Genomic DNA, 18,960 nt, shown 5'->3' on the forward strand with positions numbered 1-18,960 from the left:
GGATGGTGTTATTTTGGTGATGTGCAGTGTTGGCTTTGCACCAAACATACCTTTTGGAATTATGGCCAAAAAGTTCAACCTTGGTCTCATCAGAACAGAAGAAGTTTTCCCACATGCTTTTGTCAGACTTGATGTAGGTCTTTGCAAAACATAGCCGGGCTTGGATGTTTTCCTTTGTTAGAAAAGGCTTCTGTCTTGGCACCCTACCCCACAGCCCAGACATATGAAGAAAACAGGAGAATGTTGTCACATGCACTACACAACCAGTACCTGCCAGAAAGTCCTGCAGCTCCTTTAATGTTGCTGTTATCCTCTTGGTAGCCTCCCGGACCAATTTTCGTCTTGTCTTTTTATCAAGTTTTGAGGTACGTCCGGTTCTTGCTAATGTCACTGTTGTGCCAAATGTAATCCACTTCTTGATGACCGTCTTCACTGTGTTCTATGGTATATCTAATGCCTTGGAAATTCTTTGGTACCCTTCTCTTGACTGATGCCTTTCATCAATCAGATCCCTTTGATGTGTTGTAAGCTCTTTACGGACCATGGCTTTTGGTGTCACATGCAACAAAGAAAATGTCACGAAAATCCTAATAGAACAGCTGAACTTTACATGGGGTTACTCAGAATCACTTTAAATAATGGCGGCTGTGTACTGACTACTATTTAACATGAGATTAAATGTGATTGGCTAATTCTGAACACAACCACATCCCCAATTATAAGAGGGTGTTCACACTTATGCAACCACATTATTGTAGTTTTGTTATTTTTATTTTTCCCCTCTAACTGATTTCAGTTTGTTTTTCAATGGAATTGTACAGATTATGGGTCACATTAACCCCTTAATGACCAGGCCATTTTGCGCGTTAATGACCTCGGATTATTTTTTGTTTTTTCACAATTGCATTCCAAGAGTCACATTTTTTTTATTTTATTCCGTCGACATAGCCGTATAAGGGCTTGTTTTTTGCGGGACGAGTTGTATTTTGTAATTGCACCATTTTTAGATGCTTATAATATATCGATTAACTTTTATTAACTTTATTTTAGGAGATAATTGAAAATAAGCAGCTATTCCAACATTGATTTTCACGTTATAAATTTACACCGTTTACTATGCAGCGTAAATAACATGTTACCTTTATTCTATGGGTCGGTACGATTACGGGGATATCAAATATGTAAGGGTTTTAGGTTTTCCTACGTTCGCACAATAAAAACCCTTGTAGAAAAAAATGACTTGTTTTTGCATCGCCGCATTCCAAGAGCTGTAACTTCTTTATTTTTCAGTCAATGTGGCCGTATGTGGGCTTGATTTTTGCGGGCCAAGGTGTAGTTTTCATTAGTACTATTCGGGTACATAGGACTTTTTATGGGGGGAATGGGAGAAAAGAGAGAATTTTGCCATTGTTTTTTGCATTTTTTTTACGCCGTTGATCCGGCGGTTTAATTAATGTGTTCATTTTATTGTTCAAGTCGTTACGATCGAGGGGATACCATATATGTGTTATTTGTTTTGACACTTTTACTAAATAAAGTTTTATTTTATTTTGACTGTCATTTTTTTTAACTTAGTATACCAAAGCATTATTGCCTGTCAGTGTAAGGGCCTGTTCACATCACATCACCGTTCATTTCCGTTCTGTGGTTCCGTCGGGTGAACAAGGCCAACAAGTACATTTTCATAGGAGTCTCAGATAAGGAATGATAAACATCGCTAAGAATGTTTAACCTTATGATTGTCCAGCGTGCTCCGATTCCGGCAGTTTAACCCATTTAATGCCGCTGTCAATAGCGACAGCGACATCTAATGTGTTTGACAGAGGGAGGGAGCTCCCTCTGTCACCCCATCAGCGCCCCCGCAAAGAAATCGCAGGGCGCCGTCGGGTTTCCATGGCAGCCGGGAGACTAACAAAGGGCCCCAGGTCTGCGTTCAGCAAATGCCTGTTATGCCATGTCAGAGGCATGGCCTAATAGATTGCCTGTCAGTTTTAGGGCCTGTTCACATCACCGTTCATTTCCGTTCCGGGGTTCCATCGGGTGAAACCCGCAACGGAAAGTGAAACTGACAGCACAGCTTCCGTTTCAGTCACCATTGATCTCAATGGTGACGGAAACAGCGCTAATGCTTTCCGTTCGTCACCATTCCGGCTGGTTTCCGGTTTTCCGACGGAATCAATAGTGTAGATCAATGGTGACTGAAACGGAAGCTGTGCTGTCAGTTTCACTTTCCGTTGCGGGTTTCACCCGACGGAACCCTCCGACGGAACCCCGGAACGGAAATGAACGGTGATGTGAACAGGCCCTAAAACTGACAGGCATTTGCTGAAGGCAGACCTGGGGCCTTTTGTTAGGCCCCCGGCTGCCATGGAAACCCGACGGCGCCCCGCGATTTCTTTGCAGGGGCGCCGATGGGGTGACAGAGGGAGCTACCTCCCTCTGTCAAACACATTAGATGTCGCTGTCGCTATTGACAGCAGCATTAAATGGGTTAAACTGCCGGAATCGGAGCACGCTGGACAATCATAAGGTTAAACATTCTTAGCTATGTTTATCATTCGTTATCTGAGACTCCTATGAAAATGTACTTGTTGGCCTTGCAGCTGAAGATTGTTATGGGGAAATCTTATTTTACTCTTTTTTTTTTCGTGAGAAGCATGTAAGTTCCTATAAGAGGCCTTACTTGCTCGTGATTGACTCAGCTCAAACAACTCCCCTTTGTATTGGCTGAGTTAGAGCAAACGTCCCATTTGTAAATGATTGGCCCCATGTGTAAGTGATTGGCTGAGCTCAAGCCTACTCTCCTTTTCCTGAGGTACTATTGTAATTACATTCTATCAATAAACCAGAGAATGATTTTTGGGTATACAAAGCGCGTCTCTTTGTGTTTTACTTCTCTCCGATATATCGATATAACTAATGGACTTGGATCTGGGCATTTTTACAAACCCCATTCAAATTTTTGGGACAGATTTCTGCCACATGCAATAGAAATCTGACACGTACACTCCCTACTTGTTAGTGAGTGCATCCACTAAACAGCCTCCCAGAGTGCCGAAGCATTTAGCACAGTTTAGTGGGTGTACTTGTAACCACTAGTATAACTCTATTAGTTATAGTAGTAGATATATATTAGAGGATTATTCCCATCTTAGACATTTAAGGCAAATCTACAGGATATGCCTTAAATGTCAGATATATGTGGGTGCCAGCTCTTGGACCCTCACCTATATTGATAATAGAGGTCACCACTAGACCCACCTGGAATCTGTGGCCAGCGGCCGCCACACCTGGCGAAACGGAGGTTGGGTGACCCCCGTTCTCGATATAGGTGCGGGTCCCAGAGGTGGGATCCGCATCACTCAGACATTTAAGGCATATCCTGTGGATTTGCCATAGATTTCTAAGATGGTAATACCCTTTGGTACCTGAGGGTATAGGCAATAGGGATTTCCGCACTCCAATACATTTCCCTGTGCATTGTGAATGATAACACCTACATTTGTCTGATCCAATAATACAAAACAGACAATGATTCTGCACTATTGTAGCAGTGTGAACCTCAAGGTTTACAGTCTCAAGATTTAGGGAACAGTATCATCACATCAAATACATTTTGAAACACAATTGTTGTAATAAAACATTTTATTTTATTTTTTTCCCTGAGGCTATCCATCAAATAAAAAAATGACACTTTTCACACGTACAATTATAGCACTTAAAGGCTATGTAAACCTTTGAAAGGCAAATTATTATTATTATTTTTTAATAAAAGATGTCCATCAGATTGTTTGGTTCAACTTTTGGCTACATTCACACGAATGTGGCCAACCTTCGACGTCAAAAACTGCAGTTTTTCACGTACGATATGCACCCGTGTGGGACGCGTTATCACGTATCCCCCATAGACTAGAGTCTATGGAGGGATGCGTGAAGCGCAAAAAAAATAGGACATTACCCTTCACACGCTCCGCTGAAACAACAGTTGTGTGAACGGCCCCATAGAAATACATGAGTCTGTGTGACAGCCGTTGTTTTAACACGCTCGTCTGATTGAGCCCCTATAAATACTTTTTATCAAAAATTAATTTTACTTTTTTAGAAACAGCTGCTCTGTATTCTCTATAAAGAGCAGCTCTATCTATCCTGGGGACCTGACGGGTTCAGTGACAGTGGGTCCTGCGTGTCTCTGACATAGATGTGATAGATTACAGGTGGATCCTGCGTGTCACTGAACCCGTCGGGTTCGGGGGACTGACAGATTCAGTGAATAGCGCTAGTTACAGCTGCTCTGTATAGAGAATACAAAGCAGCTGCATCTAAAAAAAGTAAAACGAATTTTTAATAAAAAGTATTTGTAAAGTTGCACCATACACTCTGATACACCTTTTTATTAAAAAAGAAAAATTAGCATTTCAAAGGTGTCCATAGCTTATAAAACTGGCTGTCGCTTTCTTTTCAGCTATACTGTGCACACTGAATGTATTCAGAAGAGTCACCCCCTTATCACTAAGGGGTGCAATTATAATGACCAGGTTTTTAGTGGTATTGTATTGCTGGAGACAAGATAGGCAGGATTACACCACTGACTAACGGCAAATGGGGGAGTGTATACAAACAAACACTGTTCATTCTTTTTTTTGTAATAACTGTGATAACAAAGCTATATGCAGCTCCATCTATGACTGCCAGGAGGGGAGTGTTTCTCTTCCTGCAGACTGCTTTAGGCTATGGAACGGTTAAAGTCCCGTTATCCTTATTGCATCTACCATAATGCACACGCGTACTTCTGCACTATCTATACAGAGAATACAGTAAAGGTATAGGTCCATCTAATATGCTTAATGTAAAAATAAATAAAGTATATAAAGTCCCCTCCTGCATAATTTCATTAATACATATGCTATTAATTACTCTCATACTTGGCTTTCCCATTTCAGCTCATTGACTCTAAATTCTTTGAAGTAGGGGGAAGTCCCTCATACAGGACCTACTTGAATAAGACGGAGCGGCCACAAAAAGCGTCTCTGTAACACATAGCACGTCAGTGCGCAGTAGAGACAGCCATTGATTTTAGTGGGCACCACGTGATACTTCATTTCACTTGTGGTGGCACAGCCGTGACATCAAACAGTTGCTGCCAGGTTCCCCTGTAGTTTCAAGCAGATTGCTGGGGGTTCCGGCAGTGAGGCACTCTGTCATCACCTTAATTTTTGGAAACCTCTTTGCCAAAAAGGAATTATCCAAAGCGGACAACCCCTTAAAGGAAGCCTTTCATCAGCTTTTTGGCCATTAAACGGCTGGCATGACGATGTAGGACTTTTACATTTTTTTTCCAACTATGCCCTTGTTGAAATCGTCAGGTGGCCCTTTTTGCAGAATAATACGTTTAATAACAGCATGCACTGTATGCAAATAGCATACCTGGAGTCATCAGGGTGGTGTAGCAGCGTTGCAGAGTCATGGAGTCAGTGCTGTAAGCACACTTATACACAGTGGCGTAGCTATAGGAGTCGCAGCGGTCGCAGTTGCGACCGGGCCCACAAGCCTGGGGGGCCCGCAGGGCCCCCGTTGCCACACAGTGCGCTAATACAAAGTTTGTATGTGCCGTGATGCCGGCACTTCCTGGTTACGGGCATGGTTTGTTTAGACGTCACAATCACATGGTACACTCAGAATAGTGTTTAACAGTCCTACAGCACAATGCCGGCAGTTCTATGGCCAAAAAGCTGATGACAGATTCCCTTTAAATTTTAATGGTTTTAAATTACGTAAAATGTTTCACACAGAGAGAAAAGGAAATACTCCAAAACATTCATATTCAGGCCGATTAACTGCAAGTGAAAGGCAGTGGCAGCCTTGGGGTGAATGTATGTGATATATTTAGCACCTTAGGCTGGGAAGGGAAATTGGAAAGTTTGCTTCAAATCCCAGTCAAAGTCTTCAAAACCACTCAAGTCTGCCTGTACGGTAACTTCTGACTTCCGCATATTTAAGACAAGGTCAACTGGGAATTTTTGGAGCAGTGCAGGATCAAAGGTCATTCCTCGGAAGAAAATGTGGCTCTTGAATTGATGGAGGTAACGGAGCCTCTGTCTTGGAACTTTGCACAGCAGCTAGAGAAATAATGAAAGCTCTTAATTAACCAGATATTACACTTAGGGTCAGACTGGCTCACTAGAGTACCAGAGAATCATCCAGTGGGCCAATGCTTTGACACAATAAAGCTCCATAACTTTTTTATTTTTCTGTCGATATAGCCGTAGGAGGGCCTTTTTTTTTTGCCAGCCCGCCCCCCTGTTTGTAACCTCTTAGGCACCGTGCTTGCTTTAGACCACGGCATATAAGGGGTTAAACGAGCGGGATATTGCTCGTTACACTGAAGAGTTGGATGTTACACACAGCCGACATGCTCATTCTATCGAGCGGGCTCAGCCGACCTGCGCCGTATATACGGTACAAGTCAGGAAGGTGTTAAAAGCAATCACTTGTCACTAGGGTCTATTTCTTATGGGTTGATTCACAAATGACTTATTAGACCTTATTCATATGTCCTGTGTTTTCAATTACAACAACACGGTTTACTATGCAATTAAAGGTGGTCATGCACATGTTCTGTAAGATGAAGCATGGGCCCTCAGAATCATTTCCTCTAGTGGGCTCAAGAAATCCTAATTCGACAATGATCCCACTCAATTACAAAAGCTGCACACATATGTACTGGTGTATTCATAGTAGAAATCATACGCTCATGTATATATAATATATATATATATATATATATATATATATATATATATACACACACCTGTGCTTGTATTATGGTAATCCTTTGGTCTATACAGGCTTATGACAGTACTGCGGGTGCTGTGGTGACACCATTATAAATAAGATCCAATGTTGTAATGCTGCTTTAGGCTATGTTCACACGGAGTATTTTGGGGGAGGAATATCTGCCTCAAAATTCAGTTTGGAACTTTGAGGCAGATATTCCTCTCCCTGCAGGCCGATTTTCACGGCAATTATCGCGCCGTTTTTCGCCCGCGGCCATTGAGCGCCGCGGGCATAAAACAGCAAGAAATACGCTTTCTCCTGCCTCCCATTGAAGTCAATGGGAGGTCAGAGGCGGAAGCGCCCGAAGATAGGGCATGTCGCTTCTTTTTCCCGCGAGGCAGTTTTACTGCTCGCGGGAAAAAGACGCCGACGCCTCCCATTGGAATCAATGGGAGGCGTTCTCGGGCCGTTTCTGCCGAGTTTTGCGACGCGGTTTCCGCTTCAAAAAACTCGGCAAAATACCCTGTGTGAACATAGCCTTACAGAGTGCAATTTTCAGCACCATGGCATACAGTGGGTTTAAAAAAATTACACTGTGCAATTAAGGGAATGGTAAGGGAACTGTTATTATTAATATGTAGTACCTCCTTTAAAAGATGTGATAGTCCTCTGCTTATAGTCTCTGGAACGTCATAAGTTGCATTATTAACCCTCTCAAGCATGCTCATATGGTTTGTGGTAGGAGCAACAGGAAACTAGAAGGTAGAGAAGAACTATGTTAGCAAGAAGTAGGGCACTAATAGCCATATTACTGCAGTATCAGACTACATAGAGTTTATTTGTAGTCTGTTACCATGGAGACACACATGTCCGCATAGGAGCTATAGAGGAAAAAAAATGGATGCAAAATTGCTTTTAAGGCAACATTAATTTCCTCACCTCCCCAGATACCAGTGAAAATAATAGGACTCCTAAAGAAAACCAGTCAGCAGAATGGCTATAAGGACCCCCAGTCAGTACTTCTGGTGCTAGAAAAGCAAAAAACAAAATAAATCACTGCGTCATTTATATTGTATACCTTTATGGATAACATATAACTGTCCTTTTCAGAAATTGAGTTAACTGAACAAGAGGTACATTTAGATTTATCTGTATGTCCTGAAAGGACACTTTTGATAGGCACCCTCTGTCTGGACAGCTTTAGGCCTCATGCACATGGCACTGAAGATGTACAGCGGTACACTGAGTCCTCCGTGTGCTGCCATACAATGGTCCTTTGGCTGCCATATGTACAGAGTTATTCCCCCTAGAAGCATTGCGAAGGCTTGCAGAGTTACAGTAAAGGCCCCATGCACTTACATGGGAGCCCTGTTATGGCTCTGTACAAGACGGATCAGTAATATGACTGTGTGCATGAAGCCCCGACCAAAACATCTTGGCGACCTTATCTTTGGAATTGTAACCTATAGATTAGGAGAATTTATACTTTAGAATTTAGATCATCTACACTACATTTAGCTGTATGCCTGCAGGAAAAACCAACCTTGGTTAAATATTAAAGTGTCCGATCCTATATTAATTACACAAGGACCCATGCATGAAACTCTCCGGGCATCATATGTAACACCCAACGTGTACTAGCATCTTATTAGAATTGGAGGGACACTATAAACATATTACAATATTTTCGGGATGGTGGTATGTGGTAGGTTTTTATTGAACAGCATTACCGTTCTCAGAGCTCACCTTTTTTGATAAATTTAGGTCAAAGTAAAACCATGTTTTCAGAAAGCAAATGTGACATTTTATATAGCGTCTTAATCAGGTCCTTTCCTTACCCATGTACTGGAGAGTCCCACAGATGGTATATGCACGCTCTCCAAAAGGAAGGTGTCTGGAGAGTCCAAAATCTGACAATTTCAAGTGTCCTTAAATAAAAATGGAAAACATTAAAAAAACAACAACAATGTGGTATAATTTGGCAAACAGTTATAAAAGTTACTGATTCTCACCTCTCTCGTCTAGTAGTATATTTTCCATCTGAAAAATGATTTTGAATAATGTTAATTGATAAAAAAAAATAAAAATTAATGGAATCTGAGCTAGGAAAAAAAAATATTAATTTACATGTTAGAACATCTAAAGTAACAAATAAAAACATGATTGGCATATATCATCTGATATCAATATCTTATAATTTGTCACATACACGGTTCACCCATAATATTAAAACCAACGGCCTAATATTGTGTATGTCTCCCTTGTGTCGCCAAAAGTGCTCAGACCTGTCGAGGCATGGACCTCTCAATTTGTCTTGTAGCTTTGCTTTATAGGAGCAGAGCTGCAGTAACACAGCACGGCCACTATACATTGGTCGGAGCCTTCTGTTTCCGGCACCAACCCCTGCATAGCTTCCGGTGCCTGGAGGCAGTCGAGCAGCTGATTGATGCGGGGACCGGTTGTCGGACCACCACCAATCATATACTGATGACCTATCCTGTAAATAGGTCATCAGTATAAAAAACAGCCCCCAACCTGAACAACCCCTTTAACGTTTCCAATGCAAAATAGAAATGGCAGCAATGCGGGCAATGGTGGCTCAGCAACTTCTTTTGGCTTCTAGGCAGAGCTTTTGTGTCACTATTGTGGTGAGGCCCACCCACTGAACAGCAAACTTTCTTACGTAGACGACCAGGCTATCTCAACAGTCTCTGCTTGAGGGGAGGTTCCTTGGCATCTCCACCTGCCATCAGTGAGCCCTCTCCAGCTTTAGGGTCTATCCGCTTCTGGTGCTCTCCAGCATCCACAGCTTTCTGGTGCTCTGAGGGCCGTAGTCCACTAGACCCAGTGAGGCAGGTAAAGCCGCGTTTTATCACTTAAGAACTGCCCCCTCATGAGGCACGCGTCGTCCCCTTGCTGTTTGCTCACTTACTATGTTGTTGGTGCACTAATGACGCCTGAGACAATGTTATGGCTGATTGGTGTATGTGCCTGCTCTTTTTGCGGCCAGTGGGATTGTTATACTAAGCAACCTGTATTTAAAGGGTTTGTCCCAACAGGAGAACTGTTGTCCATATACCCTATTAAGGCATAGGTACAAAAGGCTAACTTTAGCGTCCCCTGGTACAGCAGACAGGCAGGCAGCAATCGATTGATAGCTAGGGCAATTGCATTTAGAAAGGGGGTTGTGTAAGGGTTGTATAAGTGGGACAACAACTTTAAAGGGTTATTCCCACCTTACACATTTACGGCATATCCATAGGGTCCATAGGGACCAGACTAACGAGGACCCGACTCCTGCCCGCATCAATTACTCTGCTGTTTCTGTAACTCCCATAGGAATGAATGAAGGCCACCTCTCCATTCATTCACAGGCTGGATGTGGCAGCTATCGGCCACCTGACCAGGCGGGATAGGACTCGGATGAACCCTATTCTCGAGATAGGTGCGGGTCCCAGAGCTGGGACTCCCATTGATCAGACATTCATTTCATATGACATAAATGTCTATGTTTCAGATACATTTCTGGTCCCACTCTTTCCCTAATAGCAAAGACATTTAAGTAATTCATTAGATGTACTCACAATTGAGGATGTGTATTACAGGAACAATAAATCCTCATGATAGATTGTAATCTTACCTTAACATCTCGATGTATGATACCCAAATCATGAAGATACACTGTAGGGTGAAACACACAGTTTTTAGTAGTACATTACAGAGGTAATAATAAGCAGGTAGTGGCAAACTAGGCAACTGCCCAGGGCGCTATTTTTCTTGGTGTCACCCGAGGACTGGATTCCACGGGGCCACCTTAGAATGGAGCATGTAGACCTTGACTGCCCTAAACCACCACAGACTTCAGGAAGGTCAATTTAAATTTAGCATCAAGAGTTTGCAGAGGCCGTTGCAGGTAAGGTAAGTTTTTGGCCTCCACTTGTCATCATTATTAATTTCTAGATATAGTGAACCTTTAATATCTCTCATTGGATTAGTACATATTAAAAAGAGTAACAAAAATTATAATAATGAAATCTATGGTAAAAATGTGCTTATCTCAACAACAGTAGCATCAAAATAATATGTCGATAAAACTGTCTCTCTCTGCAGTTTTAATGGACATTTAGGGTAAGGCCACACAGAGCGGCCCTGATCCGGCACGATGATCGGCGCAGTTGTCAAATAGCCTGTTACATTGCGGGTAAAATGGCCCTTTACTTGCAAAATCATGTGGCCATTAATTAATACACCATTTATGGCTGAACGATTTTGCAGGTAAAGGCCCGTTCTACCCGCAATAACGCGCAGCCATTAACAGGCAATTTGGCAGCCTTGCCAAACATGGTGCCGGCACGGTTGTTGGTCGCATCATGGCCAGGTCAAGACTGTCCATGTGTCCTTACCCTTAGAGCTTCAGTTAATTACAACGCATACATACTTTTCATTTTATTTGAAGCCAAAGGCATGCATACCAGAGAGGAAGCCCAAAAGTGGCTAATGTGAAGGGGGATGGGCCAGCTCAAGCTTATTACAGATCTGTGTTGTACTGATCTGCACTACGGCAAACATAGACTACTATTAGCCCATACTGTTTCTCCATGAACATCCTATTTTATACAAATGTTTGACCGTGGCATGCCCCATCATATGCCATATAATGGGGTTATTTTTCCCTAGAAGAACACAAGTGCCGCAAGACAGGTTCTGTACATGAGGCTTTTCCATGTGCATGGGCCCATATGCTGTGTGAACCTGCACAGCTTTCCCCATCTCCAATATCACAGCAAGTAAAGCAAAAAAGTGAAGGGTAAACTGCCATAGTGTAACGCCGTCCTTCTCTCCTACAAGTAATGGCAAAAAGGGGAGGCCCTGTCCAGGATTGGGTAAACCAGTACCAGTGGGGGCCCCATTTGTCTCCTCAAAAGACCCCCTATGTTCTCTGTACACCAATTCTATGTCCAGTTTATTAAACTTACCTAAAACAGATACCAATTCTGCAGCAAATAACCTTGTTGTGTCTTCATCAATGTGCTTGGCAGATATCCACAAGGAATATAAGTCCCCGTAACTACAGTAGTTGCACACTGCCACAAGGGGACACAGAAAGTCATATCACTAATCATTTTTCAATCATACCAGATTTATTATGAATTATATGCTATTATTGGATTGCATAGAAGCCACATAACTCGAATGCATTCACAATGTTATATGTATACCCTTGGACATATGACGTTCGTTTGGGAATAACATTTAGGCCTTATTCACACGAACGTGTTATACGTCCGTGATATGCGCGTGATTTTCAAGTGCGTCGCACGGACCTATGTTAGTGAATGGGGCCGTTCAGACTGTCAGTGATTTTCACGCAGCGTATGTGCGCTGCGTAAAACTCACGACATGTCCTATACTTGCCCGTGTTTTGCGCAGCACGCACCCATTGAAGTCAATGGCTGCGTGCAAATCGCGCACGGCACACGGAAGCACTTCCGGGTGCCGCGCGTTATGTGCGCAACAGTAGTAAAATAAATAAATGAAAACAGAAAAGCACCTCGTGCTTTTCTGTTTGTAAACATAAAAACAGAGTGTCATAATGATGCCGGCCGCGCGAAAATCACACAGTCACGCACCATATGCGATGCCACACGGACCTTTTGCGCGAGCAAAACGCAGCGTTTTTTGCGCGCGCAAAATGGACACGTCCGTGTGAATAAGGCCTTATGCAAATGCACCCCCCCCCCCCCCAACAACAAAACTTAATTGCTATGTTAAAAAGGAATACCATGCTTGGCTATTACCACAATATATTAAAGGCTAAAATTGTAATTATCTGCTAAGTCATAAAGGCAAAAAGAACAGTGTATGAAATGTCTGATAGGATGAACTGCTTTTCTTCATGTGTGTATAGACACATTATTTACTTTACACTATGATGTGCTTGTTCATTTCTATGCTGAAACTACAAATATAGAGATCGAGCACTATGCCAGGGTAACTCACTGATAAAAAGATGGCACTGTCCCTGCCAGCTCTCTCCAAGGCATTGGATAAAAGAATGCTTTACCTGCCTCTGGAAGTAAAGACAAACAGTTGTTATTTCTGCCAGACAACACAAAATCAACTAAGTTTAAGGCCTCAACAGTCGTAACTTTAAACCATTGGGCCCCAATACAAACTGGTTAACAGGGCCCTTTGCCTACATGTGCCATTTATAATACTGGTGCGGCACATGGGCTTTGGGCCCCCTCAAGAACTAGCGCACAGGTGCAGCTGCTACCTCTGCATCCCTATAGCTATGCCCTGGGCCTCAATCACACAATCATACAGAAATATGGAGGCAGATACAAAAAACATAATAGAAAAATGTTTAATCTGTATTAAAGTGGTTGTCATTCTAAAAACATGTTCCGGGAGAGTGACTACAAAGAGCATCTCTCGCTCTGGAGGACCCAGCTTGTCCATGGATTACATGGACAGTCCACTGAGTTTAATGGTAACCATGTAATACTTAATTTCTCCTGTAGTAGCGCTGCAGGGAAATTGAACACTTACTGCCTGGGCTCTGAATGTAAGTTCTCATAAAAGGGTTCACATTAGCAGATAAGTGACAGACTGCAGAAATCAGTGTGTCTGTCATTACATTATGCTGCCCTCAGATAGGGGAAGCATAACGTACATGACAGGTTCCCTTTAAAGGGGAAATCCAGTCAAAATTATCTTGTAAAATAGCACAGATATATGTGAGATCACATTGGTTTATCCTGTGGCCCACATTTACAAGGCAGTTTACACTAGTTTTTGGCATAAAAAGTAGCAAACAGTGACGTGCAAGAAATTTGTGGTAAAACTGAACAAATTTGGAAGGTGCCGAGAAAAGTGGGGATGTAGTTTAGGCCCCATTTATTAAGAATAGGTGAATATAAGCGCAAATTTTAGCTCAAAACATAGCGGGCATACAGTAGAATACTGTGAGACAGTTCAAAATACGCCAAATTTATTAAGAGTGGCATTTACTTAGAGTGGCATAATATAAGACAAACATTCCATTTCATTAAAATTATTAATTGTCACATTTCTAGCAATTCTAATCTCAGAGCATTACCAGAGGGGTTTAGTTCAGGAAATCAGTGGCGGTCACCGACTTACATGTATTCAATGACGTATCATAAGATAATTTTGACTGGATTTCCCTTTGTGTAAACAGTTCCCTACACCCGGAAGAGCGGTTGTACCTGTATGCTGACTTCCTCTTTACACTGTCTCAGTGTGTTGCGACGGAGAATCTCCCCTTTGGGTAACACCTTAGAATAACATAAGTATACTTATCAACCACAAACCGCTAGGTGTCAAAAGTGTTTATAAATTGTGAAAACCAATATGTATCTTACCTTTAAGGCAAAGATCTTCTGCTCAGTGCAGTTGAGCACCTTGAGTACTGGACCAAGGGATCCTTTAGCAACACAACCTAAAATCTACAACAGATAAAATTTTGCTCAGACATGGTGAAAAAGCAATTTGGTGCGCTTCTTAGTTTAGGGCCTGTTCATATCAGCGTTCGGTTTCCATTGATGGGTTCCATCAGACCTTTCGTCAGAGGAACCCATCAACGGAAAGGCAAATGGAAACCATAGCTTCCATTTGCATTACCATTGATTTCAATGGTAACGCTTCCGTTGCTAATGGTTTCCGTTTGTCTCCGTTCCGTAAGGTTTCCCTTTTTTTGACGGAATCAATAGCAGTCAACGAACGGAAACCACTAGCAACGGAAGAATTACCATTGAAATCAATGGTAATGCAAACGGAAGCTATGGTTTCCGTTTGCCTTTCCGTTGATGGGTTCCTCTGACGGAAAGCTCAGACGGAACCCATCAACGGAAAGCGAACGCTGATGTGAACACAGCCTTAGTTAAACATGATATTTCTTCTTTCTATCTGAGTGATTCCCAAATGTATTACCATGGGGATCCCCATAAAATAGTTTTTACTTCCATCATACCTCAATGAATCTTGTTGGGAAAGGTAAAGCATTCTAGAATTCTTGTCTGGCTTTATATTCTAGCTGAGATGTGTTGACTTCTTTTTCTCAGCATCTTTGAGGAGGCTGAACTTAGTTTGTCATCCCTACTGTAAAAGTGACAGGTCTTCCAAGGAACCCTAGCGTTTCAGGTAACTTTGGTTGGGAAACACTGTTCTATCTTCTAAAACTCTGCTTTATGTGCGATAAGTTACAGTATATAAATGTGTTTTGGTTCTATGTAAATATGGCTTATTCAATTCATAAAAATTTCCAATATACCTTGTGTTTCAATTTCAAAACTATTTTCAAGATGTCTGCTTGCTGTCAGTGAATTGAGACATTCATGTTTACATCTAGAGTTTGAAAACCTACCATAATCATTAGACACTGGTGTGCAGCTCATTCCAATAGAGAGAGAGGGAGCTCTGATACAACCAACAAGTAACACAACAGTGTCAGACTAACATTATTAAGACACTTTCTAAGCCTCTGGATAATGGCTGTTTTCATTCACTGACAGCGAGCAGAGGTATTAAAAAGGCAGAGAATTTACAATGCAAAGTATCTAAAATCGTAGCATAACTTTTCAAAATACAGTTGTTATTATTACGTTAAAATTTGTTATCTATATTCGGGAAAGGTGACAAATTTTATATCAGTGGGGGTCCAACCACTGGAACCTACACCGATCGCTAGAATACGGTACTACAGTTGTATAAATTGGCCGAGCATGTGTATAAAGAATTTTATGAAGCGATGGTGTGCTGTTGCTATATACAACTCTATGAGATGTATGGAAACAGCTGAGTGAGGGCACGTTATGTACATAACACAACACGGGAAATCCATGCTCTGATGTTTAACAATTTACACTTATTAATATCTACATGCACAATGGGGATTTTATAGCAGTTTGTACTGTCATTTGTGTTTCTAACAAAAAGAAAATCTACATATAGTTTAATCATTTAGAAAAAAGAAAAAAAAAAGACCTTTAACTCTGGCTGCGCAGCAGGAGACCAAACTGGGAACTCTGGGAGGAACAAGGATGTGCACTGCGGGAGAGTCCGCTCCGCCGCTGTCTCCTCTGGAGGGCTAGTCTGATGCGATGTCTTCAGCTTATTCTTTACTGTACGTCCAGTGTCCCACAGCTGGCTCAGTCGTGATGAAGCCTGGATTTCCCCATTCCACAAACCTTTCCAGGGAGGAACCCACAGGTTGGGGGACAAAGAGGTGCAACTCTGTAGTACAAGAAGGTACATTACAGAAGACATCGGATAACATGATGATTACTACCCCTCGATCTTATAGACCCAGTCCACCTGCTAACCTTGTAAGAAAGAACATTTCAATGTTATATATCTTCAGTTTGTAGAGATTTATTATATTTTAAGCAGTCCTCTACTCAGATTCCCAAATCTACTGGTAGTTTTACCTACTAATTAAAAAAAACACTTCTACAAAACACTTCTATTTTATAGTTCTATACATTTTTTCTCCTACCTTTGTGTCACTGCTTGCGGCTCCCATTTCATTGCTCTTGTCAGTTTACATGCTGGAAAGGATTTGTTTTTCTGCCCCCTCTGAACAGTTTGTGATCTGTGTGTGGGGTCACGTGCATAGTTAATCTGCTTTAGTTTGACAAACAACTTTAATCTGCTCCTAAGCACTGGTCATTACTTATGCATCTCTCTAGATTCACTATTCATCAGTGCACGTGTGTGTGTGTGTGTGTGTGTGTGTGTGTGTGTGTGTGTGTGTGTGTGTGTGTGTGTGTGTGTGTGTGTGTATATGTGTATATATATATATATATATATATACATATATACATACTACTCATTCCCGATGAATTAGAATATCATCATAAAGTTTATTTATATCAGTAATTCAATTAAAAAGTAAACCTCCTATATTCTATAGATTCATTACACACACTGATCTATTTCCAGCATTTTTTCTTTTGATTGTGGTTAACAGTTAATGAAAACCCAAAATTTAGTGGCTCAGTAAATTAGAATATTATATAAGCCCAATTTCAAAAATGATTTTTAATACCGAAATGTTGTCCTACTGAATAGTATGTACAGTATATGCCCTCAATACTTGGTCGGGGCACCTTTTGCATGAATTACTGCATCAATGCGGCGTGGCATGGAGGCGATCAGCCTGTGGCACTGCTGAGGTTATCAATGCGGCGTGGCATGGATGTGATCAGCCTGGGGCACTGCTGAGGTATTATGGACGCCCAGGTTGCTTTGATAGCGGCCTTCAGCTCGTCTGCATTGTTGGGTCTGATGTCTCATCTTCCTCTTGACAATACCCTATAGATTCTCTATGGGGTTTAGGTCAGGCGAGTTTGCTGGCCAATCAAGCGTAGTGATACTGTGGTTATTAAACCGGGTATTGGTACTTTTGGCAGTGTGGGCAGGTGCCAAGTCCTGCTGGAAAATGAAATCAGCATCTCCATAAAGCTTGTCAGCAGAGGGAAGCATGAAGTGCTCTAAACTTTCCTGGTAGACGCTGCGCTGACTCTGGACTTGATATAACACAGTGGACCAACACCAGCAGATGACATGGCTCCCCAAACCATCACTGACTACGGAAACTTCACACTGGACCGCACGCAACTTGGATTGATGGCTCTCCACCATGGTTCCCAGAACCCATATGCAAAAGCGAAAGAAGATTTGAGAGCCCCTCTGTAGCATCCTGACCCATCTGCCTCAGGGAAGACAGTTTTTCTTGGGGTAGAAGAACCTTTTCTGAAAAGGTGTCAGAAGACATTCCCTGAAAGTAAATATTTTAGAAAGGAGTTGCAGAAATGTGTTGACTGTTGGTCCCTGGGAGCAGAGAAGCGCCATCACCATGGAGAGGACCTTGGTGAACACCCAGTGAGCTGTTGCAATGGAGGGCCACAAACTGGAAATTGAGGTACTGTGAAGAGGAGGAAATGATGATGAGAGTGACTGTTTAGGATGTGTAAAGTAAGCCTCCTTAACGAGAGGAACTCCCTCTGCACCATGGAGACAGTAACTGACTTTTAGGGACTCCATGCGAAAGTGAAGGACACAGGCATATTTGTTAAGAAGCTTGAAGTCCAGGATGGGGTGAACCAATCCCTCCTTCTTGGGTATCACAAAAAGGTTTTAGTAGAAACCCAGAAACCTTTGATCTGGTGGTATGGGAAGAAGCACCCCCTGATGTAGGAGTTTTCACATGAAAAAAAGTGGAAGCTTTGCATGGGAGATGGGGAGGAGTGGATTGGAGAAAGCGATCGAGGGGAATGATGAAGAATTTGATGCAGTAGCCTGAAAAGACTACTTTGCTGACCCATGCCTCAGAGGTGCGAGAAAGGGGGCCCAGATCTATATGAATGTCCATGGTTATAAATGGGATATCCAACAGGCTCATATAGATATGGTGGCTAAGTGTCCACATACTTTTGGCCATATAATGTAAAGAAGGCCCACACTAGTACTTACCTACCTTCTTCCTTATGCAGTACAGTAATATTCTACATCTCAGATGGATCCTCAGACAGTATCATAGTGCTAATCTGTACAATGAAAAGTGGTTTGAGGCACAGCCCCCTCCCCCTTCTGATTTGGGTGTAACATCTGGCTGCTGACTAAACTCAGAAGTTTAAAGGGGGTTTAACACTAAGCAATTATCGGGCAGACGAGCATTTATGCAACGCTCGTTGCTGATAATTGCCTTATGTAAACAGGGCAGCGATCAGGAGATGAACAAGCAAATGTTCGGAAATCTGCTGATCATATTGTTTTAAAAAAGTAAAATATTATCGTTGTCGGCAGCACATCTCCCTGTGTAAACAGAGAGACGCACTGCCAACATGATAACGTATGGGCATGAGTGATCGGAGTAACGACCGCTTGTCCTGATACATAGCTCCTTGTGACAGGCGCAGACGAGCACCGATCAACGAGCAGTCTCGTTAATCAGCGCTCGCTGCACCGGCCAAAATTTGCCAGTGTAATAGGGCCTTAACTTTCTCCTCTCCCTTCCTGGGTTTATTAAAATGTTATATAATAGAACTACAAACCACTATACGCTCCGTCCCCATAGTGTTGGCATTTTACCCACATGTGTAATGTTTTGCTTTTTTGTTTATTTGATTTACAGACAAAAAACACAGCACACCATTGTTT

The 18,960-nt window shown here is 42.1% G+C and overlaps 1 protein-coding gene across 1 annotated transcript; it reads right to left on the minus strand.

Moving 5' to 3' along the window:
* Nucleotides 1-3,627: 3,627 nt before the first annotated feature.
* RSKR (ribosomal protein S6 kinase related) lies at nt 3,628-16,321 on the minus strand. Its single transcript, XM_075851210.1, has 12 exons — nt 16,295-16,321; nt 15,784-16,032; nt 14,163-14,246; nt 14,007-14,075; nt 12,775-12,844; nt 11,751-11,858; nt 10,415-10,455; nt 8,787-8,814; nt 8,613-8,702; nt 7,714-7,802; nt 7,419-7,529; nt 3,628-6,116 (listed from the first exon to the last, which is right to left on the minus strand). The coding sequence occupies exons 1-12, from the start codon at nt 16,319-16,321 to the stop codon at nt 5,892-5,894; spliced, it is 1,191 nt and encodes a 396-aa protein (XP_075707325.1). The 3' UTR covers nt 3,628-5,891.
* Between the last annotated feature and the right edge of the window lie 2,639 nt (nt 16,322-18,960).

Source organism: Rhinoderma darwinii, chromosome 2, assembly GCF_050947455.1.
Source record: "Rhinoderma darwinii isolate aRhiDar2 chromosome 2, aRhiDar2.hap1, whole genome shotgun sequence".
Taxonomy (NCBI): Eukaryota; Metazoa; Chordata; class Amphibia; order Anura; family Rhinodermatidae; genus Rhinoderma; species Rhinoderma darwinii.